The 25,923-nt window shown below is 35.0% G+C and overlaps 1 protein-coding gene across 1 annotated transcript in view; it reads left to right on the plus strand.

The window, feature by feature from the left end:
* Positions 1-25,923, plus strand: part of LOC146137832 (protein mono-ADP-ribosyltransferase PARP4-like) — a 47,719-nt gene that overhangs the window by 8,190 nt on the left and 13,606 nt on the right. The window contains exons 2-23 of the mRNA XM_083393961.1: positions 6,627-6,728; positions 6,977-7,178; positions 9,257-9,411; positions 11,965-12,152; positions 13,737-13,863; positions 14,785-14,919; positions 15,180-15,341; positions 15,808-16,052; positions 16,124-16,241; positions 16,443-16,564; positions 17,097-17,324; positions 17,642-17,759; positions 18,133-18,276; positions 19,329-19,460; positions 20,087-20,173; positions 20,848-21,077; positions 21,455-21,536; positions 22,111-22,248; positions 23,248-23,364; positions 24,081-24,224; positions 24,831-25,045; positions 25,737-25,836. Coding sequence (XP_083250087.1) covers positions 6,627-6,728; positions 6,977-7,178; positions 9,257-9,411; positions 11,965-12,152; positions 13,737-13,863; positions 14,785-14,919; positions 15,180-15,341; positions 15,808-16,052; positions 16,124-16,241; positions 16,443-16,564; positions 17,097-17,324; positions 17,642-17,759; positions 18,133-18,276; positions 19,329-19,460; positions 20,087-20,173; positions 20,848-21,077; positions 21,455-21,536; positions 22,111-22,248; positions 23,248-23,364; positions 24,081-24,224; positions 24,831-25,045; positions 25,737-25,836 — 3,291 coding nt within the window. The remainder of the gene's footprint in view (positions 1-6,626; positions 6,729-6,976; positions 7,179-9,256; positions 9,412-11,964; positions 12,153-13,736; positions 13,864-14,784; positions 14,920-15,179; positions 15,342-15,807; positions 16,053-16,123; positions 16,242-16,442; positions 16,565-17,096; positions 17,325-17,641; positions 17,760-18,132; positions 18,277-19,328; positions 19,461-20,086; positions 20,174-20,847; positions 21,078-21,454; positions 21,537-22,110; positions 22,249-23,247; positions 23,365-24,080; positions 24,225-24,830; positions 25,046-25,736; positions 25,837-25,923) is intronic.

The following is a 25,923-nucleotide window of genomic DNA, read 5'->3' on the forward strand; positions in this document are numbered from 1 at the left end:
GAATGTTGCTAAAAGCACCAAAGGGTTTAGTGGGATTGGCTTGCTTTCCAAAACGGAACCAATCAAAGTTGATTTTGGCATTGGAATTGAGGAACATGACCAGGAAGGACGTACCATAACTGCAGAGTATGATGAGTTCTTTCTAGTCACCACATACGTCCCAAATTCACAGAGGAAACTCAAGCGATTGGACTACCGCTTACAGTGGAACAAGGACCTGCAAGCATACCTCAAAAATCTTGACCAAAGCAAGCCAGTGGTGTTGTGTGGTGACCTCAATGTTTCCCATTTGGAAATTGACCTCGCAAACCCAAAGAGCAACAAACAAAATGCCGGTTTTACTCAGGAGGAAAGAGATGGCTTAACAGCGCTACTTGATGATGGCTTCACCGACACCTATAGAAAGCTTTACCCTGATCTGACAGGAAAATACACATTCTGGACATACATGGCGAATGCCAGGGCCAAAAATGTTGGATGGCGACTTGATTATTTTATCCTGTCAAACAGATGGGTTGATAATGTTTGTGACAACGTTATCCAGTCATCGGCCCTGGGCAGCGACCACTGTCCCATATCTCTGTTGCTTGCAGTTCCCAAATGAAGTCACCAACCATTGCAGACAGCTTAAGACATTTCACATGTTAAGTTATCTAAATTGTTTAAGTATTCTATGTTTTCCTTTCTCTCATGCGCTTTAATTTATGTGTTGGGCTCACGTGAATTTAATCTTAGTTTGTCCGTGCTTCAAGCAGTAGGGAGCTCCAGTCTTTGTATTACAGCTTGTTCGTCTTTACGTTACATTTGCTTACTATGCTAATATGTTTATTATTATCGTTATCATATTTACTTCCTTCATATAACATTGTTGTTTTATATTATTCTATTTGAATAAGTTGCACATGTAACTGTGGTATAAGTTTATGTAAATTATAACAGATAAAGACTTCTGTTGTTTCTGATTAAACTGGATTAACATTGGTAGCAGAGGATTTCTTATACCAAGTCTACAGTGCTAAAGAATGTCAAGAAGTTCAAAGAAGGACCCACCCAAGTTTAGGGTTGATATTCCATATGTTTCTTGGAGAAACAAAGTCGAAATGTGGCAACTGGTCACATCATTTGAAAAGAAAGATCAGGCAATCATGGTTGTGCTTGAGGCTTTGGATGGTCATGAAAAGGCGGAAAAGGCTGTTTCCAACCTGACCACAGCAGATTTACATTCTGATGAAGGTATGGCAAGACTGTTAGAACAACTTGACATAGCCTTTAAAAGTGAAATGAATGATGATGCATATAGTGCATACACACAGTTTATCTCTTTGCAGAAAAATGAGTTATCTATGAATGACTATCTCATTGAGTTTGAACATTGCTCTCAGAGAATGAGCACCCACGATATGAAATTACCCGATGCAGTCTTAGCATTCAAACTACTTGACGGGGCATGTTTAAGTGAACATGAAAGACAAATGGCATTGACCTTTGCCAGCAATCTTACATATGCCAACATGAAGAGTGCTCTAAAAAGGATCTTTTCGAATAACATTGATTCTAGTTCAAGCATTAAAGTGAAGAGTGAAGCATTTGTCACTAAACAATACAAGAATCATGGAGGGAAGCAACCTGGTTTTATTAAAAAGAAACAAAATCCTCTTGACAAGTATGGAAAAATTTCAAGGTGCGTAATTTGTGATTCAAAAATGCACTGGGCAGCATGCTGTCCACATAAAATTCAAAATCGTCTTGAAGCGTGGAGGGGTTATTGGGAGCTATAAGAAGGCTGCTGACCCTATAGACGAGGGCCGACGGCTGCCTAAGTCTCTTACAAGTTCTTAATCCGACTCCAAAGGAGCAGGCCGCTAGAATACCTGTCCTTAACTTCTTGTACTCTAAGCAAAGACAATCCACTCAGTAGATAGTTGCTCTTAGAGTATATTCACAAATCTCAGAAATACAGCGATAAACAGAGTGGTGATTCAAGCCGCTAATCAGTAAGACGTATAAAGTAGAATGAATGCGAAACGTTGAAAACGCACAATTCGGCGTTAGGTCACGCGTCAGTGAACAACGGTCACGTGTATAGTGACGTCAAAGTAGGCTAAATGCTACAGACTAGTTCAACTAACTGATTCACTGGACAGGGCTGTTGAAGAATGGGAGGAAGGAAGTGAAGAAGTTAATTTAATTTTAATGACTGGTTTGGATAAAAATGAAATATTTGTGGCAGAAACGGTGACGTCAGCTATTATTGATACAGCATGTAGCAAAACTGTATGTGGTAATAAATGGTTTGATAATTATGTGAATTCTCTTGATGTACCTTCTAAAAAACAAATTAGGCAGTTTTCCAACAACACAGTTTTTAAATTTGGTGATGGAAGGAAAGTTTCTTCAGCAAAACGAGCAATTATTCCAGCGAAAATTGCTGGTAGACATTGTTTTATAAATGCTTCAATTATTTCTGATAATATTCCATTGTTGTTAAGTAAGGCTTCACTAAAGAGAGCTGGTACTGTAATTGATCTGCAGCAAGATAAAGCCTTTATGTTTAAAAAATGGGTTAATCTACTTCTTACTTCAAGTGACCATTACTGTATTGACATCAGTCCTGGCGGTAGTATGTCACACAAGCATAAAGATGTTTTACTTTCAAATGACATGTCCAGGGCTACTAGAATAAAAAGCTATGAAGAAGCTACACATCCAGTTTGGACATGCATCTGTAACTAATTTAGAAAGATTGTTAAAAAATGCTGACAAATGGATTCCAGAGTATTCTGATGTGCTTGAACAAGTCATAAACTCATGTGATATCTGCAAGGTGCACAAAAAGCCTCCGGCGAGACCAGTTGTTGGCTTTTCTTGGTCTGAAAAGTTCAACGAAACAGTTGCAATGGATTTACATCAATTGGAACCAAACGAATGGTATTTACATTTTATTGATATGTTTTCTCGATTTAGTAGTGCTGTAGTGATCATGAACAAAAGGTCATCTACTATCGTTAAGTGTTTTCTTAAGAACTGGATTAGTATATTTGGTGCACCTAAGAAGGTTTTAAGTGACAATGGATTGGAATTTAACAATGCAGAGTTTCATGACATGTGTGAGAATTTTAATATTAATATTTTAACTACAGCTGCTTACTCACCATGGTCAAATGGTTTGTGCGAAAGACATAACCTAGTTTTGTCTGAGATACTGTGCAAAATAAAATCAGAAGTTAAATGTGATTGGGAAACGGCTCTCGCTTGGGCATTAAGTGCTAAGAATTCACTTATAACTAATAATGGTTTTAGCCCATGTCAACTTGTATTCGGCCAGAATGTTAACTTACCTTCTGTACTCGAGGACTCTCTTCCTGCGTTAGAGGGTCAGACGACAAGTTTTGATATTGGCATGCACATTTCTGCATTACATGCAGCACGCCGAGCCTTTGTTTTAGCTGAGTCTTCAGAGAAAATTCGAAGAACATTAAAAAAACAAACAAGGTCAAGTAATGGTGCTTTCAAAGTAGGAGACAAAGTGTATTATAAGAGAGAAAATACCCATGTTTGGCATGGACCTGCACATGTTTTAGGCCAAGATGGTCCTATTGTTTTTATTAGGCATGGTGGTCAGTATGTAAGGGTACATACATGTCGGGTGCAACATGTAAATAAACATAGCGATGCACACAGTCCTGCTGTTCCAGCTGTGGTTGCTGAACCGAAAAAGTCACGTAATGAAGAAGACGAAAGTCAAGAATATTCTTCATCAAGTGATGAAGATTCTATTCCCGATGTGGAAAAAAGAAGCACAGTAGATAATGTTACAACAGGTACTGAATTGTTGTCCAAAGGCACCTCACTCTTGAGTAAGAGAATTCAGTTTGTCCATGATGGACATATGTGCCAAGCTAAAGTGCTAAGTCGTGCTGGTAAAGCAAAGGGCAAATACAAGAATGCATATAATATAGAGTATTGCATTCCAAGTAATGTTAAGGGTACTAAGACCTGGTTAAATCTGGAAAATGTTGGGCTTGGAACTAGTATCTGAGCAAAATGCTGAATCACAGTTAATTCCAGAGCCAGATTCAGAACCCGTTGATGTGGATGAAGTTTATTACACGGATTTTTCCTTCAAAGAAGCGAAAGTGGATGAACTAAATAGTTGGAAAAGAAATGCAGTATATGATGAAGTCCCTTCTAATAATCAAAAGTGTGTGTCTGTCAGGTGGGTTTGCACATTAAAGGACACAGCGTTTGGATTGAAACCAAAGGCAAGATTGGTTGCACGTGGTTTCGAAGAGCACAATCGAGACGAACTTGACAAGGATTCTCCAACGTGCTCCAAAGATGGATTGAGAGTTCTATTTTGTGTTGCAAAACAAAAAGGTTGGAAATTAAAATCTATTGATATTAAAACTGCCTTTTTACAAGGGGAATCCTTAGATAGAAATGTTTATCTTAAACCGCCTAAGGAGGCAAACTGCTCAACAGGTATTATTTGGAAACTAAGGAAATGTGTTTATGGACTTGTGGATGCTTCACGGTCATGGTGTGAAAGAGTAAAGAAGTTTATGTTATCATGTGGAGCTAAACTGTGTTTGTTAGACCGTGCAATATTTTTATGGTTTAATGACAAGTCGTTATTTGGGTTTGTATCTGTCTATGTTGATGATTTTTTATGGGCAGGCTCTACTGAATTTGAGAATTCGGTGATTAACAAGATTCGGCAAACGTTCTCTATTGGAAAGGAAGATGAACATTGCTTTAAGTATATTGGACTTGAGTTAGATCAGACAAGCGATCTAATTAGTGTGAACCAGCAAAAGTATGTGGCTGCGTTACAGGAAATTCCAATTTCAAATGAACGGAAGCAACAGCATACATGTGAATTAAATACTTTAGAAAAGAAAGCTCTTCGTTCAAAAATTGGAATGTTGCTTTGGGTTGCAACTCAAACCAGGCCGGACATCGGTTTTGATGTTTGTTTGCTGGCAACCAATTTTAAGAAATGTAAAGTGAGTGATCTTCTTGAATGCAACAAGATAATAGGCAAAACACAAAGCAACCATATTAATTTGAAATATGCTGATCTTGGAGATATTAAGAACTTGAAGCTAGTTGTATTTACAGATGCAGCGTTTGCTAATCTAATGGATGGTGGCAGCCAAGGCGCTTATCTTGTGTTTTTGGTGGGCCAAAATGGATCTTGTAATTTATTGAGCTGGAAGTCAAAGAGGATCAGAAGAGTTGTTCGAAGTACATTAGCTGCTGAAACCTTAGCGATGTCAGATGGCCTTGATGCAGCAATCTTTCTGAGTTCACTGTGGAATGAAATCCTTTACAAAGATCATTCACATGAAAGCTTGCCAATAGAAGGTGTTACGGACAACCACTCCCTATTTTCTTCTGTGTATTCTACACAAAACGTTGACGACAAACGTTTAAGAATAGACGTCAGCTCATTAAGGGAAATGATTACACAAAAGCAAATCACTTCGATATCATGGATAGATACCAAAGAACAACTTGCTGATTGCCTTACGAAGAAAGGGGCATCTGCAGTTCGTCTGTCTATGGTTTTGCAAAATGGAAAACTATTAAACAATTAAAAAAAAAAAACAATGATGAGTTTGTTAAGTTATCTAAATTGTTTAAGTATTCTATGTTTTCCTTTCTCTCATGCGCTTTAACTTATGTGTTGGGCTCACGTGACTTTAATCTTAGTTTGTCCGTGCTTCGAGCAGTAGGGAGCTCCAGTCATTGTATTTCAGCTTGTTCGTCTTTACGTTACATTTGCTTACTATGCTAATATGTTTATTATTATCGTTATCATATTTACTTGCTTCATATAACATTGTTGTTTTATATTATTCTATTTGAATAAGTTGCACATGTAACTGTGGTATAAGTTTATGTAAATTATAACAGATAAAGACTTCTGTTGTTTCTGATTAAACTGGATTAACATCACACATGACAAAAACTGTTTTTTTTTTATTATCAACAAATTTGAGGTTCTTTTTTGTGTGTTGAGTTATTTCTGTTCTGTACCTTAAAAAGTTAAACATCATCTTCAAACATGTGCTACTGTTGATCACTGCCAATGCATTTTTTTTTGTTGCTGCTATTTCCTATTAACATTGCTAATTGCCATGGTGTAAACATTTCATTTCAAAGTTGGTATGTTTTTAACCTAAATTGTGTTCGTTATTTCTAGATTGATGTGTTTTCTAATATTTTGTGAAAATAGTTTTTTTATGTTAAAACAGAAGATGGTACAATCCCTGCTTAACCGCAATAGAAGAAAGAAAGTAAAAGCGGAAGTTGCATCTCCAATGTTTTTTACATTTTTTGCAAATGAATAATGTAGCCACTAATGGAATTGGTGTCTATTAGGTTTTACTTGCAAACTTTAGTTTTGTGTGTGGAACAGATGTTAATTCTGCGAGTTTTCCCTTTAGAAGTACCGTAGTAGTTGCAATTAAGTATTGACACTTACGCAAACCAAATTTTAAAAAGCCCCAAAAAAGATTATATAATTTTTCAGTATTTTATGATTTAGAACTTTCCTTGACACTGTAGCCTGTAATAAAATGGGTGTCCAGAAAACCCCAGACCTGTTTCATGGCTTACAGTTTGTCCTGGACCTCGGCTCAATGCCATACAAGAAAAAAAAGAAACTTCGTGAAAACATTACAGCCAATGGAGGATATGTGTCTTATATACTCACTAAAAAGGTGATTAATTGTTCTATATTTCATTTTAACTTGTTTAATTTTGGTTAAAAATATATCTAATAAAATACTGTGTAACTTGAAGTTGTAGGCTTCACTTTGTTGTCACATGCTTTATTGATATAAACTGAAGTAAATGTCCTTTACTTTTATAGGTTTTTGGTCAAATAACGGTGCTAAAAGTTTGTTTGGCATTAAAAAACCTAATAATGTTCAATGCTACAAACGTAGGTTTAAATATGTATGTTTAGAGCAAGTTTTTGCTGGTGCCAACCGAAAAAGGTTCCAAAGTTGACACATATAAGTCAAGAAAGGCTATAGAGTTGGGAATTCCTGTGCTTTCTCAATGTTATGTTGAAAACTGTTTGGATGTAAATACAATTCTTGATACCGATGGTTATTGTGTTTCTGGTGAGTCGAAAAGTGACAAATTTTCAAAAGGAAAAATTCAAGGTAAGACAATCCCTAGCATATAGTTTTCATTGTGCTTAACGCAAATTTAAAATTTGTAATTTGTTTCTGTATATATGGTGTGAGGTAGGGTTCCTCTTTTGACCGGATTTTTTCACTCCCAGGAAACAGGATTCAAAAATGAATATTTCCGGGATTCCCGACAAAAACTTCTACCTAAAATTACGTCATTATGACGTTTAAAATTATTTTATATTAGCTCAAAAATTTAATTAAGCCTATCTATGTTCTGTAGTCTTCTGGCTTCTGCAATCTTACAAGACCTTCTCGTATTAAAGTCAGCACCTTTATTTCTTTTTATTTAAAAAAAAGCATGTTTTTTAAAAGAATAATTTTAATCAAGTTTTTTCCGCTGGCAAGCGCAAATAAAGCAACTCAGGCAACGACTTTAACAGGGTTGGTAATATTTTTTCTTTATATCAGTCAAAAACGACAATTTTTTTAAATTTTTCCATGTTGCCGAATACCCGGGATTAAAAAAAAATTCCCGGGATTCAGGATTGTTAATTCGCGGAAAATCCCAGGAATTTCCCGTCGAAACATTCCCGGAAAGGAACCCTAGTGTGAGAGTTATCCTTTGTTGGGCGGTTTAAGTACAAATATATCTTTTAATTATATGTAATTGATTTGTGCGATTAGGATGTAGTATGTTATGTACCATTGTTTTTGATCAAAGTAAAGTGACTTCTATAATATAGATCACAGTTTTACACATTTGTGTATGAATGGTTTACAGACATAACACAATAAAACGTAGTGTTTTGTACTCGCTTGCTCTTCATAACAAGTGCAATTTGCCTCTGGCGAGTACTGAGTGAACTCAACTCATGTGACTGTTGAATACATTAGGCAAAAAAGTTATTTGTAAATCGCTCACTATGCACTTCAACATCAAACTGACCAAACGTTGTTGAAAGTACCACACCTTCAGTATTTCTGTAAACATTCCGGACTGTCTCTAGATTCAGTTGGAAAATAGGTATTTTGCTATGATTATCACTTGTTTATCAAAATTAGACATGACTGGGTTAGGATGAACATTTGAAGATGTCATGACAACACCCATTCGCTTTTAATTTGTGTGCTATGTAAAATACTTTCAAAAATAACTTGTATTGTTGTAGCAACTATTAAACTATTAAGTCTAACTTGTATTTTGATTGTTAAATGCATTTTACAGCATTTTGTGCGGCCAAAATTATCTTTGTGGGCCAAAATTTGTAAGAAAATTTTGAATTCCTAAGTTAAAAGTTGCAAAACACGATATACTTTGGAGCATAATAGTTGAAGGTGGCAGTAAGACGTAATAAGAATATCAAAGCCCATGAAAAAAAGAGCAAACTGGCAGAATCTCAGTAACTCGTTTCATGTTGGGGTAGTAATGTATTTTGATCGTAACATTTGTATCCACACTGGAATTGTTGAGATTTACAAAGAATTATCTAAATTGGCCCAGCAGTGTAATTTCAATTCTTACTTTACCTAGCTTAAATTAATCCCTGAAATGAAAGATATGTTACCAGTAATGAAATGCAGTTTGCCTATTCAAAAAAAAAACGCAACTACAATCAGATTATACTTTTGTTGGGTCTTTCTATATGACTAAAATATAAATGTGCACCTCTAGCCTCAACTGACTAACCAAGTTAGTCTATCAATAATGCAAGCAAGGCAGTCTAAAAATCATTGTGCCTTGTGCCTTCTGTGAGGTTCTAACTTACAACCTCCAGGCATACCGGAACAGTTGCTCTACCAACTGAGCTACACAGGCTCATTGGGAAGCAAGTCAACAAACAGCCATGATACATGCTTGCATCTTGTTAATACAAAAACACTTAATATGGTACTGTAGATCCCCTCCAATTTGAAGTTGTAGACCACAATGGTTCGACACACATGTGTAATTTTTTTTTATTAAAATAAAACTGTATATAAAGATAAACGCTAATACTGTCTCCTAAAATACATTGAAATTGTGTAAATATAGTTACACGTACGCCACATGAAGAACAACACTACTTTGTTTGCTTTAGCCAAGTTATTTTGATTTATTTTTCTAGTTGCCCAATGGAAGCAATTTGAAGAATCACCTATCAAGGCTTCCATCACCAAAGCTCAAATTGGGCGATTGATTTCTAAACGATATGCAAGCAGAAGTAAAGACTGTCCAAAGTATCTAGAAAGGTTTCAGGTTGCCAAGTTTGCAATTTTAAATGTGAGTTATTTTTTATTGCTTTCATTTTCTTTGTTGACAATTCAACCAAGAGTCTGTGCTTAACTTTAAACTTCTGCATCTTTACAAAAAAATAATTATTTTTACCTAACCGGTGTGTCCTCTAATTTTCTCTTTAATTCCTACCACATGCTAAGATCACAAAATTTTGTGCTTGGGCTAAAACATGTGCACAAAATGGCCTATTTTTTCTGCAAAATACTCCTTTTTGTATTTACTTTCTTTCAGCCTGGTAACATCAGTATTAAGTCATCTCTTTTGATAAAACTTTAGACATGACTAGAGATGTTTAAAGTAGAGTCCAAGGGATTATAGAATATATAATAGGTTTCAAATGTGGACACTGATTTAAGAAAAATATGAAATCCCAACATATTTTTAGTTGAACTTCTTTTTTTTTGATTCTGAGAAGGAGATCAATCATCAGGGGCATATACCGAAATAAAAAAGAGGGGTGAGGATTTTTAACTTAGGGGATTTCCCATTATCGTCTGATGTTAATGAAAAAACGTCATAAAATAGTTATCGGTATGACATCATAAATAGGAGAAAACTAATCGGAAACAACCAATTAATGTCCAGCAAAAGCGAACCTTGCGTTGTCGTCACTTCTGCCAGGCGCCAGCTGCGAAACCGATTAGTGTGCAATTGTTAACTTCAGCCGAAAAACTAAACCAAGTCTGCAAAATATGTGTGATTGATATTTTGGTTAGCAGCGCAGTTTCCTAAGTTCCATGTACGGACTACGCTAAATCACAAGCACGTTTTTCGCTACCTGCATCACTAAAAAAAGATCTTTTTTTCAACAGCCAAGCTGTGGAAAAAAAATAAGTTGTGTCAAAACCTTGGTTCTCAGAATATCCTTTAGAGAATAATTTTAGGGTAACTAATTAACTATCATTACATAAAAATGAAACTTTGAAAGGTGTCACAGTTAGACCACCCTTTAAGAGAATGTGCTTGCTAAACAGTCCACCTGAAGGAATTAAGGCACAATAAAAAATAATTCCTGAGTTTGGTATCGACCCTTATGCAAAAAAGAGCCCCCCCCCCACCCACTACCACTAGATCTGCCATTGGTTATCATTATATACCCTTTAGTGACACCAATTAAATGATAACAATTCGCTAGCATGTGTATATATCATATTAAACCTTTATTTTGTGGGGCAAGTACAGGGCTACATTAGAAGCAAGCACTGTGAATGTTTCCTCACAGCAACTGGCCTTAATAAATACTTTCCACTCAGTATATACCAGGGGTGTCCAACAAGCGGCACGCATGCCAAATGTGGCACGCGATCAAATAAAAAATGCAAGTCCGCCTAAATTACCTAATTTGCTATTCAGCCAATTGTAAACAAAGTACCTAATTTTTTATACAGTAAATTGCCATTGTTTATTCACAATATAAAACAATCGCTGCAATCATGAAACTAACAATTACTTTTAATACTATAACATTATATTGTGGAGGCTAGCATTCACATAACTACAAAGTTTGGTGTGAAGAAACAAAACCAAAAGTCAGCTCACCGACGGACATTTAGATGCAGTAATGCGCACTGCTAACTACACCTTTTTATTATTTGTAAAAAAACACTTTTATTATTAGAATAAATTATATTACTAAACTTTGGCACGGGAAGAAGTTATAGGATAAAAATTGGCACACCGGCATGTTTGAGTTTGACACCCCTGGTATATACGATTGCCTTCAATGGTAAAAAAAAATATAGCAGTTCCAATTACCTGATATAAATGGCAGATTTGGATTCAAATTCTATTTTGAATGCCTATGTCTCATGACATGTATTTTGTTTTACATTGTTAAAAACTTATGGCCAGATCGAAAACTTCTTCTACTCATTTTTATTCCACACCAATAACAGCTCTTTTTAGTTTGTACATGGCTCAAATAAAAATATTTGGAGACTTTTTTGTTTGTACTTAGCTCAAATAAACTAAGTTTAGTACTTTTTTGTTTGTATGTTGGTTAAGCAAGCTGCAAAACTGATTTCGACAATTTTTTTTTACCTTGAATAAAACTAATATGGCTACATTTTTATTTGAACATAGCTCTGTAAATCTGATTTTGTGTTCTGCATTTGGATCGCAATATCCAAAAATTAGAAACTTTGTTTGACTTAAAATTGAATTTGGAATGTTTTTCATTTTAATATTCTTACAAATTAGTGATTGTATGGGCTTCAGGAGGCAATTGTTGTCTAAATCTAAATAAAATAGCATTATAATTTTATTTTGCTCTCGTACTCCGTCCACAAGGTCCCAAAATTGCCCTTTTTGGGAAACCTTGCACCTCATCTTTGTTTTGGCACCAAAAAAACTTTATGGGTTTTAGCAATTCCAAAAAAATAGAATGTGACACATTACCAGTTTTATATAAGTTTCTGGAGGCGCATTGTTCCCAAACTCACTCATGTCAACTAAAACATATTTTATTAGTTAGAACACAATTTATGTATAGGTTTCTATGAATAAACTGTTGTAGACTAATGTTTGTTTCTATTACAGAATCATTCTGTGGAAAAACCAACAGCAGACTGTCAAATTTGCGTCTTTGAACTTCATATTCCAACAAAATCTGATAAATCCAGCCAATGTTTACCACTGCAGGCATTTAGGATACTTCATCAAACTGGTTATTTGTCAAGTAAATTGGAAGTCTATGATACAAAGTCATATGAATACTTTTTTAACAGGTTTCTTTATTTCATATAGTTGTTTAGCTATTAAATTACAAGTTTTTTTAAATATCATTATTACAAAAGCCAGTTGTTTTTGTAATTATTTTTTGCTTTATTTTACCATTTCCCCGCACATGATTTGAAAATCGAAACAAATTTGAAGTTATAAAAATTAAAATGCCATAAATAAAAAGTTTTGGATTTTATGATACACATAACCTTTTTTGTTGTGTGGGTTCTATGTCATCAGTTATATCTACTGCATGTAAGCTTCATTGAGATTGAACACTTACCGTTACTACCAATGGTTGTTGTTGTAAGAACCAAACAAATTTAACTAAGTTAAATAATAATTAAACCAGTTTATTTAGAAACTCCTCTGACTCTAAAAAGTCCTGCAACAAATGTGCTACATCAATCAAAATAAACACTGAAAAAACGGATAATTTAAATTAATGCAAAATGACTTATATTTCTCCTACATACAGTAGTTTATGAGAACAACAACCCATTTATGCATAATTTGGTGGGATTAGTTCAACTTAAAAAAGTATTTATCAATCCTAAAGTCAGGGATGCCATATTTGGGGTGCTTAAGGGTATTCTGAGATCCCCTAGCAAAGAGTTAAGGTGCTCACCCCCCTAAAACAACGAGAAAGCCTGTAATATACTGGATTTTAATTTTTTTAGCTCTGGCTGTGTAGGTATTATTTAATTGCTTCAGCACATGCTAAATTAGGTTATATTTGTCACAATAAACATTTTATTAGTTTTGAATTAGGCAACTTGTTATTCTTTCGATCTAGAGCAGACAAAAATTTTATATCTTCAGCCCTCAAAATTTAAAAGTAACCAAAGCTTCAGCTAAGACTCCACAAAAACATTAAAATTGGCTCCAGGTTTGACTCTCTGTGAAAACAAAAGTCTGCGCCTATGAGTGGGAGTGATCGAGTGAATATAATGTATTTGCAATATTGTTTTTTTGTTTACTTGTACCATATTAAGCCGTCATGTAGGACCAAACAAACTTGTCTGAATGAAGGAGAATCTTTATTTTCAAGATTTAACTTAAACTTTCTTTGGGGTAAAATTACTAAGTAAATATGTTGTACACTCACTGTTAAGTGTACTTTTAATTTTAAAATTGGCTTGTGTCTCTGCTTTTTGTTTGTACTTGTTTATAAAAAAATATACTTTCGAGCATGTTGAGTGAGGACATGCAGCTTGACTGGCTAAACACTGTGTTGAAAATGTTTCTTATTGGAACAAAACACTAACTTTTAAATAATATGCTACAATTATATCGTCCTTCCACAATACATTACAATCTGATATCGAGTTTTTTCTAAGGTTTGGTTTGGGTGACCGCTAAGTAGTTTTAAGAGACCGCAAGTGTTTCATTTAAATACCAAAAAGTTGCAAGTCCAAAATTTGGGAAACCGTTGGAGAAATTTGGGGTACCATTTCGGTCCCCCAAAACACCTTAAAAAAAACACTGCATATCACTATCAAAGAAGTTTCCTTAGTGTTCTGACTTTTTAAATGCATACCAAACTTTATTTAACAACTGCAAGTAAATCACTTTATTTTTGTTTAAAGTTGTAATGAGGGCTTGTATGTTATGCAACACCTGGTCGACGAGATAAGGGGAAAGAAACGAACAACTCTAGTAAATCATTTGCCCCTCATCCAGGAAAATGAGATTGGTTCATCACAGCTGAGAAAGGTATACAGCTTCTAAATATAGGGATGATTTTAATGACATTGTACACTGTTCTTTGCAACAGACCTGACAAATTAAAAAATTGACACTACATGTTTTATAGGTTTGCACTAAATAAATAAAAATTATTTGTTGGGAAATAAACTTGGTTTAGACTAGTTGTGGCCAACTAATGTTTGATTGCGATCAACTGAATTTTTTAAAAGACTCATGATCGACCAGTTGGGTAATAAAGTGACAGAAACAAACATAACAAATAACCTTTTTTCTGTGACTCTTGTACTGTAAATAAATTTATATTTCCCCTTAAACATCATAAGCGGTAATTTCAAGTAGAGTTTATTTTTCACTTGATAAAAAACAAGAAAATATTGTTTTACCATAATAAGATATATTTATTATTTTGTAAACAACAAATGCTGTTGTCCTACTTTCCAAGGCAACAATGAAGTGCAATTTGTCACGCTTCATTAGGCTTGTCAAGCGGCACCAATTGGTTATTTTTCAAATATTGATGCAAGCTTTATACTACAACGACACTACTTGTGCCGCTTGAGTTTATCCAAGTGTATTGGCTGTTTTTCGTTGTATTCAATTGTTCATACAAACATTGCTGAAAGTACCCTTATTTTATAAATCCATCATTTAATCGACTAGATCAATGGTCACAAAACTACACCAACACTCAACACATTTTGGAACGTAGTTAACAATAGATTTTTAACCGCAATATTTGTCAGTTTTTGTATGTTTCCGTTGTTTATTAACAATAATGAAGTTCAACGCAGTCATGTAAAAAAAAATTATCCTGCTCACAATCTTCATTCCTTGCAGGTATCCAGCTGTACTTTCCTGTTTTATCTTGTACCTTAACTTATTTCCTGTGTGCTTAAATATTCTGACAGCAGCTGTTTACTTTTTTAGTTGTTGGACAATATGGGGGCAATGGTTGGATTTCAGAATCAGCAGTGTACAAAATTGCTTTTATCAGTGATGAAAACAGCAAATCATAAGTTCACCAAGGCTGGCATTTTGGCAGAAGAATTATCACTTGATCAGGTTACTGATTTATTTATAATAAAATCTCTTTATATTTTACACATTTATTGCTTAGTTTCATTTTTCCCAGTTTATCTTTGACAATTCTACATTGTTTCATAGTGGTTTAATCTTGTTTTACCCATTTTTTAAACAAAACTTTAGCATGTAAACTGCAAATGGTTACATATAAAAAAATATGAATTTAATCCTACAAACAAACAAACACTACAAAATAAATCTATATCACATTTTATTGAACTCACTTCTGTTTGTAAAAGATAAACAAAGCTGTTGTCCTTTTGATGAAAATACGAGATGCACTTACGGATGGCAAAAATTCCGCCCAACTCTCTGAAGAATACTTTGCAATTTTAGATGTGGATTCTTGGAATCTAATCTCTGATAAAGCGCAATTGTCAAGTGAATTTGATTTAGTTCAGGTTTAAACAAAACACATATATATTAATGACATTTAAAGTATTTAAAAATACATTCACCTCAATAGTTAATGTGTCCTATATCTACATATATACATACGATTCATGTAATTTCTACTCTCAATTGTTCAGAAGGATTATTTATATTTTATAGAGTGTTACAAGAATATAAATATTCAAATTGTTATTTTATTCCTAAAATTTCCTGAACATCATAATATGCAGTAGGTGTCAAAAGAAGTTCCTTTCTGAATTTTAAGATTAAATATCTTCAAAATAGAGTATTTATACTCATCATGAGTACAAATGAACTTTTTTAACAGTCGTGTGCCTAATACGTAATCTCTATTTGCAACAGAATATTTTCAGATCAATTTTACCATAGTTTTATGATCTCCAAATAATTAACAGTCAAAGTTTGCTATTTTTTTTTAGAAATTTCAAAACATTTCCATCTTTAACCTTTTAGGTGATCAAGGACCTGAAAACACTTGCTGAAGTAGATCCAGACACATTTTATGCACTATCAGAATCCGATTCCAACGATTCTGATTTCAGTACAGACTCTGATTCAAATAGTTTGGCCAGCAGTTATTCGTCCCTCAAAGACATTTATTTCCTTTTTAAATGTTTCAATTGTTCTCTAACCTGTTTGCCAACAGACGACATTGACTATTCAACTGTTAGCAAGCTACTGCTTGGAAATGGGTCAAGGTTTGTATAGAAATTACACCCTCAACATGTGTTAAAAATTTGTAAACAATAACTCATTTTTTTTATCACAGCTTGCCACCTGGATTTAAAATCAAGAACATTTATGAGCTCTATAAGGACTCCGAGCTTGTAAACTTTGCCGAATCCTTGACAGATAAAAGGCTTCTATTTCATTCTTCAAAACCTGAAGTAAGACAACTAATACAAGTTTATGATTGAAGATTGTTTGCTGTTCAATTAAAATATCTAAATATCAATCACAATTCACAACCCACTCTTACAGTATTGCTGCTACTATGAAAAATAAGTAACGCTTTATAAAATGCCACTGTTGCTTAAGACTCAATATTTTTTCCTACCTATTTAACTCCAGAAACAATCTATTATTAGAATTTTTTTGGCATTCTGATGCGTGGTCTTTTACTTCCAATGGTGGTTGTTGAGGAACACGGTGGAAAACGAAGTGATTACGGAATGTTGGGTGCTGGAATATATTTCTCCGACGATGTCAGGTAATTGTAATAAATTAAAGAATGCAATTTTGCAATGTATAAATATACCTATATAAAGGTATAAGTGTCCTTTCAAATTTAAAAAATTAGAGATATAACGTAATGTTGCTAATATACAAAAACAAACATCATTCCTATAGTTATCTATGATTTGGATACAACGAACCTTTAACGTTGATTATGGGTTTTGTCAGATGTAATTATGTATCATTGGTTAGGTGGTCGGTACTTAGTATGCTAAAATTTTTTAAAGTTCTTGTTTGTTTTTTCCTCCTAAGTAGTCTTTAAAATTTTACTTGTATTACTGTGGTTCCATATTTAACATGTCACTTATCCACTTTCCGCTCTCTACAGAACTTTTATAAGGGAGGTTTGAAATTCAGTCACATTAACTAAAATACAAGTGCTTGTCGAGACGTTTTCATTTAAATTATGTTGATTTGCTCGACATTCCTTTTTAAGCTTCATCACAGATCCGTGCATAGTGTATTTGGGCAAATGCTTTTACTCTTCAACATTTGCCTTTTTTCAGGAGCGGTGTTCAATTTTCGCACCTGAACGATCTTACCGGAACCAGGTTAATGCTGGTGAATGAGGTTTGCCTCGGCGATTGCAAGAATTTTACTGATTTTCAACCTGATCTTTTGGCACCACCTGTTGGTTTCGACAGTGTTTGTGGCATCGGCAAAAATCACAATCCAGCTTCAAAGTTTAATTTTAATGAGTTTGTTGTATACAACAAAAACCAGCAGAAGCTTCGGTAAGTTAGTGTCTTTTTTTAAAAAATGTGCTATCAGTGATCCACTTTAGCTTTCAACGACAACACTGGTTATTTCAGTTGTGTTTCTTCTAAACTAAATTATAAATTTGTCTTTCAGAGTACAATTATTGATATGCGTTCTCATAGTGTTTTTTGAAAGCAACCTAGCCATGTCAGTTGTATTTGAAATCGATTTATTACTAATTGCTACTTTTTAGATTATATTAGTGTAAAAGTACAAAACTCAGACTTCAGTTGTATGTTTTCATGACATTTCTTTAGATTTACCAACGTTCATTACTCTTTTTCTGCATCAGTTATCTTGTCGAGTTTATCATTGATGGAGACCCAGAAGAAGGCAGCCTGAAGAAGCTTCCTCCGCCACCTAAAGTTGGCCTAAAGGCGCAATTCAAAGAGCCGACTTGTAAAGACGAGGTATACCAGTACTTAAATTTAACTCTTCTAATCAGAGGTAGAAATTTACTCGCCATTGCCAAGTTACAATATGAAAGGCCTAAACATTTTTCGCCAATCTGGTTTATCCTGTGTATTCTTTTAGATTTAAACCCTTATTTGGGACTTTTTACATATGCTTAAACAAGAAGATTGTCTCTGAAAATTGTCATTTCGAGAAAAGTTTTTTGTAGTTCTCTAAGTTCTAACAGAAATTGAATTTTCTTATTTAACGTAGAACTTTCTTTTATTTTGGTGTTCCCGACATTTAAACTGCTTACCCACAGCACACAGTTGTTCTACAAGAAGAACACCATGTCTGCCTTTGCCTTATTTTAACTCTAAATATTTCCAGGTTAAGCTTACCGACGTGGAAGAATTGCCCGACCCACTTGAACAAGTCCAAGCTGGCCTGGTTATCAAAGATAAAGGCAACGACAAGGTTGTTCCCCTTCAGCAGGTTCACATCCGAGCCAGCGTCATGGACATGGTGGCACAAGTAACAAATGTTTTTTATTGTTTTTTCACTTAATCTATACTGATTTCATAGGTTTTTAAGTTTTTCTTATTAATTTTAATATTAATTTGCTATATATATATGTATTTTACTTTACTTATAAGAATTGACGATGCCAGTTTAGGCAAAATCTATATTCATTTAAAAAAATTCTGATCCTCCAGTTTTACTCGGGTTTTTAAACTTTAAGTTTTATTGCTTAACTGTCTTCGGACTATTTAAGGCAGGGGTCGGCAACCCTTTTCTAGTCGCGGGCCAAAACCAACCTCAGAAAGGTCTTTGCGGGCCGCACAACATGTTAACTAAAATTATGTTATTAAAATGTTAAAACTACCGTGAATCAGGCGGACCTCGGATCTTTTTTGCGCCTAAAAACGGGTTTAATTGCATTTAAGGAGGCAGTCATAAAGTATTGGCGCAAAGCGCGAATAAAATGCGTTTGTTTGGTTTAAAATCCGAGTCCACACATCGTCATCCATACTACTAATGAAAAGTGTAGTAAACCTACTTTGAGGAAACAAAATAACATTAGTTAATCTATAGTTGAGTGTTTGTCAACCTTTTAAAGTCCGGGCACACCTTTTATATTTTGGTATAACGCCATTTCTTGCAAGTTTTCATTAGCTTACATTGCCGACAATAAAAAATAAAAAAATGCTAAAAACATATGTCCAATATTTGTGAATACGTTTTCCCTTTGTCCGCGACGCACTTGGCGGCCTTCCACAGCACAACAGTAAACAAGCGCTGATCTATATTTCAAAAGACAGCGTCAAAACGTTAACAAACCAAATGTAGAAGGATCATTCGCGCGAAACGCGAACATTTTTCGCACTTACGTAGTTAAAATAGTTAAAAAGTATTTGAAATGGAATCGTGCCTAGTTGGTCAAAGAGGCGGCGGGCCGGGTGAGTTTCATCGGTGGGCCGGATCCGGCCCACGGGCCGTAGGTTGCCGACCCCTGATTTAAGGGAACGAAACAGCTTTATAATTAATTGTCGATATTTAACCCGATAGTTTTCGTTTTGTTTAAGGTTGTTGTTTTCCAATCTTACGTGAATGAGTCTTCCACCTCAATGGAGGCAAAGTATGTTTTTCCCTTGGACGATTCTGCCGCTGTTTGTGGCTTTGAAGCTTTCATTAACGGAAAGCATGTTGTTGGAGAGGTAATATACTGTTTTAAAACTACTGAAGTTTTCGGTAGTTTTTTACATTCGTGGTCCAGTTTACATCGAGATTTACATCTATGCAAAATGCTCCTTGAACATAAAACTAGTTGTGGAATTGTAACCAAAGGGAAGAACGCAGCTCGAAATTTCATGGTGTATTATCTCTGGAAGCAAACGAGATATAGATCAGATTTTTTTACACATTACTCACAGTAAAGCATTTCAACTTAGTAAGCAATCAGACTTTTATCAAAAATAACGTGATAAAAAATGAATATTCATATTTATGAATATTAATATTCAGTCATATTTGGCCTTAAAATTTAAGCGTGCCAAAAGTGACTTACAAAGTATGATACCTACGAGTCTACTCTTCAAAAAGAGCCATGACTAGACCGCCATTTATTCAGGGATATAGTGTTAATATTCGTTCAAAGTTTTTTCTGGATAAGTTAGATTGCTTTGAGTAATGTGAAAAAAGTTCTGATCGATATCTTAATAACTTCCTGAGTTATTACACGATACAATTTCGAGCTGTGTGATTCCCTTTGGTGATCTTTATTGCATTAATTTATAAAATACATATATTAAAGTTTATTTGTCAAATCAGATCTTATTTCAAGGTCAAAGAAAAGGAGGTGGCCCATAGAGAGTACAAAGAGGCTGTTTCAAAAGGACATGGTGCTTACTTAATGGATGAAGAAAAACCCGTGAGTTTATTTAATGTTTTGTTATTATTTTCTCCAAGAGCATGTGTTGATATGTTTACTAGTTAAAGTAAAAAAAAAACTGACCTGCCATTCTAACGTTGCTTTGAATGCACTGTCCTCTTTTTTGATAAAATCATTTTCCAATGTTGGGCTTTTTGAGGACTAAGGACGACTATTTGGTTGATTGAGTTACTGGTGGAACAATTTTTTTTTAAAGTTACTACAGAACATGTAACATCAGGTTATATTGGCCTACAAAATTACATTTTTTTGGTTAAACCTGGCGGCGACAGTTTAACTCAGATAGAACTTTACTGTTACGGATGAGTGTCTTAACTACTTGTTTTTACCGAACTTTCTGTGAATTATTCTGGCCCAACTTAAGTAAAAGCAACTTTTATTCTAAAATTCGAATATATTTTTGTGTATTATACATCAAAAACGCTTTATTGGAAAAATGTTCTTTGTGTGTAGTTATGCATTGCAGTTTGCTTTCAATGGCAGAATGCCCCCCCACACAAACAAAAATAGAAGTAAAATAAGTAATAAAAAATACCTTGCGTTTCTACCTTAAACATCGCTAGTCAAGACTTAAGTTTCAATCCCAGAAACTCGCTGATTAAGACTTGCTTCTTAGCTTGCACTTTTTCTCAACTGCCCATGTGTTTTCACAGGACGTTTTCACGGTAAGCGTGGGCAATCTTCCCCCGGGCGCCCGCGCCGTTATTAAGATCACCTACGTGGCCGAGCTGCCGGTCATCGTAGACGATCAAGACCTCACCGACTACATCGAGCTCCGCTTGCCTGGTTCATTGGCGCCCACCGTCAAAAACAAGGTCCTTATTTCCGGGCCCGTCACTCAAACTGACGTGGAAAGGGTGGTCGCCGATGGCGCTGCTCTAAGGTTGGTTATGCTTTTTATACTTGGGTTGTGCTTTTTATACTTCAGTTATGCTTTTTATACTTGAGTTATGCTATTTAAACTTGGGTTATGCTTTTTATAATTGGGTCATGTTTTATACTTTCTTAATTATAGTATTATGTTTTTTACTACTACATCTGTAAGTTGTCTATTATATCAATAAATCAGACAGCGCGTTGCTTAAAAAAGAATAATTTTAAAAAATGAAAATTAATTTTTCGTGCAACAAACGTTTTGTAACCAATATTGGCGCTTCACTGTCTTTTTGTCAAACCCTTCACACATTCCGTTTCCCAAGCTGATTTGTTATCTTTTGGTAACTTGAAAGTAATTCTTCTTTTCTTTAATATTTTTTGCAGCGATTTCTCACTCATGGTTTCGGTTGATATGCCGTTTGACATCAAACGCCTTGAATGCCCAACCAACAAAATCAAGTTCAAGGTACGCGTCAACTTAAATTTACCTTAAAAAAGTGTAATATGTTTGTTTAATGTAAATTCATTGTTACTGCCAACCAGCCAAGCAGAAGTTGTACTTAATATTAACGTTGAACAAATTAATAATTATTTCATATTGTAGCGACAAAGTACCAATTTTTTTTAATACCAAAACGAAAATAGGAGCACGCAGGATGCCCAAATGAAATTAGAATAAAAAAATTATCGTTTCGCTCCTCATTACCAAGTTACTTACTAGTCCAAGTCTATCTGGCAGCTTTCGACTACCGACTAAACCGCCAAAAAAAGCGGACCATTTTGCACAAAATCCATCTGATAACGCTTTTAAATGACAAAAATGTCTGCAAAATAAGGCTACCATTCAGAGATTTAATTAAAGACATTTAAAAAAAATAAGAAAATTTATTTTTGATTTAGATAAAAAATAACGTGTGCAAACTTAAAAAACAGTAATTTATTTCGCTTTTTTGGTCTATATTTGGGTGTTAGGACGTTTTGCGAAATTTGAATTGCCGACATTTCCAGTCTGAGACATTTCGTATGAATTTCTGTTGCAGAAAACCAGGAGCAAAGCGACGGTGTCGTTGTGTCGCGGCGAGCGCTTGACAAACGAAGGGTTTCGGCTCTTGATAGGATTGGCGGAGATCCACGTTCCTCGTATGTGGGTTGAACAACACCCCGATACAGACAGTCAGGCAAGTCGTGACAGACATGTTCGTTACCCTAGGTTTTTCAATTGGCGTGGTTCTTTGATCCCATACCAGTTCTGGCGTTGCCAAAGGCTAATAGGCTAAACTAGGAGTCATCAAATCACGGCTCGCGTTAGAGATGCGGCCCACCGGGTTAAATTTTCCGGCTCGCGGCATATTTGCCAAATGATCCTGAAATACGGTTATTAATACTTTGGTAACCGAATTCTTTGGCGAAAAATAGCTAAGCTCAACCCTGAAAATAGTTTATTTTATCCTTTCTTCGTTTTGTAACAATTAGGTCCCAAAAGTTCCGTACAAAATTTTATATGCGGCCCGCATTCTCCAATCTATACAGTTACCCAACCCGCGATCGCTAGTACTTAGATATTCGTCCCTTCATAAAAAAGTTTGGTAAACCCTGAAATAAACTTTAAAAAATAAGACAAGCAAAATGTCATGCTGTCACTGGCAATGATCTTCGTTTGTCGTGTTAAGGTATTCATTCCAATTATTTCATCAAGTTGATTCCGTTAGTGTCTGATTCTTGTGTTTTATTTTCGATACATGCAAATCTATGTTTGAAATATCCTAATTTTTGGGTTGTATCTTTACAAGTTACTGTTTATATACTAACACATTTAAGCCTAATTGTGTATCAAAAATGCTTGGTATCACTTTCTCGAAATAAGTTTAGAACCTTTGCCCTGGTATAAGATAATCTCAACGAAACTTTTTTACAGCGTTTTTCCTTAATTTAAAAGGAAAATGTAATGGCTACCAATCAAGAGAATGCAAATAACCTTGCTTACCGTACCTTATATTTCTACGTCTCTGTTGTTTACCTTGTTTTGTCCCTACATATTTTCTTACAAAGCTGACCCATGAATTTATAAAAACAAGCTGTAAAACCATAGTTGTCGTTCCTCAAGGCGGTTAACTGACTATATGCTACGAAACCGACTGTGCTGCGAAGTTATCTAAGCGTTTACTTTCCATTTGCAGGCTTCGATGCTTGCTTTCTACCCGGAATTCGACGTTTCGCCTATTAATTGCTACCAAGCTGTCATTTTGCTGGACATGTCGCAGTCGATGGAGCCGCTGGTGCGCGATATGAAAAAGGTTGGTTTCGATAAAAACAAACTCTTATTGCATTCACGATATTGTTTAGAGCAGTGGTTCTCAACCTGTGGTACGCGTACCACTAGTGGTACGCGAAGCCATTTTTAGTGGTACTCTGTACGCAGTATGTTTTTAAGTAAAATTGCAATTTTACCAAAAGGTTAAGCATTTTTTTTATTGTAATAAACTAAACATTCATCGTAATGATTGTATAGTTAAATATTTTATTCTTCTTTAACGATAGAAACTATTATCTTTCCGGAACATCTATGCAAACTTTTTTTATGACATAGCAAAACTACAAAGGATCACAAAACTTGACTCCCAGTATCTTGTAAGTTAAAACAGGGAAACTTTTTTGAGAGTAGTGAGCCGCATTTGTTTTGAAATTTCCGGGCTAACTAATTAGCTAATCCACCCCTGTTAATAATCATATATACATTTTAAGTAAAGTTGAGTTTTTCGACATTTTGTTGGTACGCAACAAGATCATAGAAGCTCGAGGTGGTACGCAGTGAAAAAAAGGTTGAGAACCACTGGTTTAGAGGATGTTTCGTTTTATCACAAGAGCTTCATTTATATAGGCGACAGCTAGAGCTGTCAACACCAACACAAGTTTGACTTAATTTTTTTACCAGGTTGAAATCACTCCATTTTAAAAACGTTTTTAAATTTAGCGTTGTTTAATGTTAATCTACTGTTTATTTTTCGTTTAGCTTGCCCTTCTCCTCATGAAGCACCTGCCCGTCGGTTGTGACGTCAACGTTGTAAGGTTTGCTTCCGGTTATCATGAGCTATTTGTCAAAAGTCAGCCCCTGAGAGAAAATGTCGTCCGGGCCAAGGCCGAGGAATTCATACAGGTATATTTAGGAACGTTGTATTTACCGACCGAAAGTATGTTTTTTTCGAGGCAAATTTACTGCAAACAGCACAAAAATACCAATCGTGTTTAGATCTAAGATACCCAAACGACTTCAAAGCAAAATATAAACTGCTCAACTGAACTAAGCTATCTTGTATATTTATTTGTATGCGTGTCGTTAAAACTCTTTCCATCCACAGTTTCTAGTCTTAAAACATCTGCGGGCAACGTCCAAATAAAAAAGGAAGGAGTAGCGTAAGAAAAATGCTGGTCTACCAAAGCGTTGCTCCTTTTTTTTATATTACGCTAAAACAACAAAATAGGAAGACGGACAAGAATACAAAATTGCCTCAATTAAGAAGCGACAGGTTGAGCTAAAGGCCAGCCCACTTAACTTTATAAATTGCGAGATTTTTAGAATTTAAAGCACAGATATACTCCGAGTGTTTTATATACTTTATCTTCAAAACAAACATAACAAGCGTCGGTAATGTCTTTGCATATACTTAAAACGGTATGAGAGTTACAGGGTCGTTTTGTAAGGAAATTAAAAGTTTTTTAGGGATCAAATATGAATTTCAGAAAAGTTTTTTTCTAATTTCAGAGAAGTGCCGTCAGGAATGAGCTATCTGACGCTTGGCGACCTCTTGCGTCCATAGCCGCCCTTCGCGCTTACCGGACTGGCCCACCCCTGACCAACGTGTTCCTTCTTTCTGACGGACACCTCAGCCAAGAGGACAAACTCATGCAGATCGCAAGGTCGTTTTCGATCGCCGGCGCTGAAGGAAGCACGGCGAGAATATTTACTTTCAGCTTCGGGTGGGTTTATTGTTCGCTTTCTATATTGTTTTCTCTTTATCTATTTATTTTTGTCATTTGTTCTGTTTCTATCACCATCTTATATTATAGTTTGTTTTGTTTTTATCACCATCTCATTTTTTATAGCTTTTTCATTGTAATTTTTGTTGTCTTTTTTTCTTGATTGTTTCACTTTTGGTCGGCGTTAATCGAATTTTCTCTAGCTAAGGGAAAGTATTGCGTTTATTAAGTTAATATTTTAAAATTTAGATCATTTGGCTATCAATTTGGTCACCTTTTGTTGTCTTTTTTTAAGCTTAGTATATATTGTAAGTTTTATTACCTTGCTGGCTCATTTTTGTTATTTGGTAAATTTTTTTCATAGGTTGTTTTCTTTTTTTTTCCAGTAATTCCCAAACTGTGTGCCTTGAGAGATTGTGCCGCGAAAATTTTAAAAAATAAGGTATTTTTATTCACCAATAGGCATACACGCAAGTATTTTAGACTTAACTACGCACCACCCATTACAAGTTGATCATATTGAGACATTTACATAAGTTTGTCGTTTGTTAAAGGGCGATTGTTATGAATCTATTGTTTTCTGTTAAAAGTGTGCCGCGAGCCAAAAAAGTTTGGGAACCACTGGTTTAACCTCATACCAGTGTTTATTTTATTTTGATAGCAATGACCATTTTACCTCATTCGATTATAGCTCTTCGGCGAACCAACACCTTTTGAAGGGCATGGCAAATGCATCGGCTGGATTTCACGAGCATTTCAGTTCAAAACTCAAGTCGAAATGGGAGACCAAGGTTTGCTTTGTCGAACGTACATGTTTTTGCATCTTGTCCACATCACATAATATTCGTTATCGTTCGATTTAGCAGTCAGCGATTTTA

The sequence above is a fragment of the Ascidiella aspersa genome, chromosome 7 (genome assembly GCF_963924565.1).
Source record: "Ascidiella aspersa chromosome 7, kaAscAspe10.2, whole genome shotgun sequence".
Taxonomy (NCBI): Eukaryota; Metazoa; Chordata; class Ascidiacea; order Phlebobranchia; family Ascidiidae; genus Ascidiella; species Ascidiella aspersa.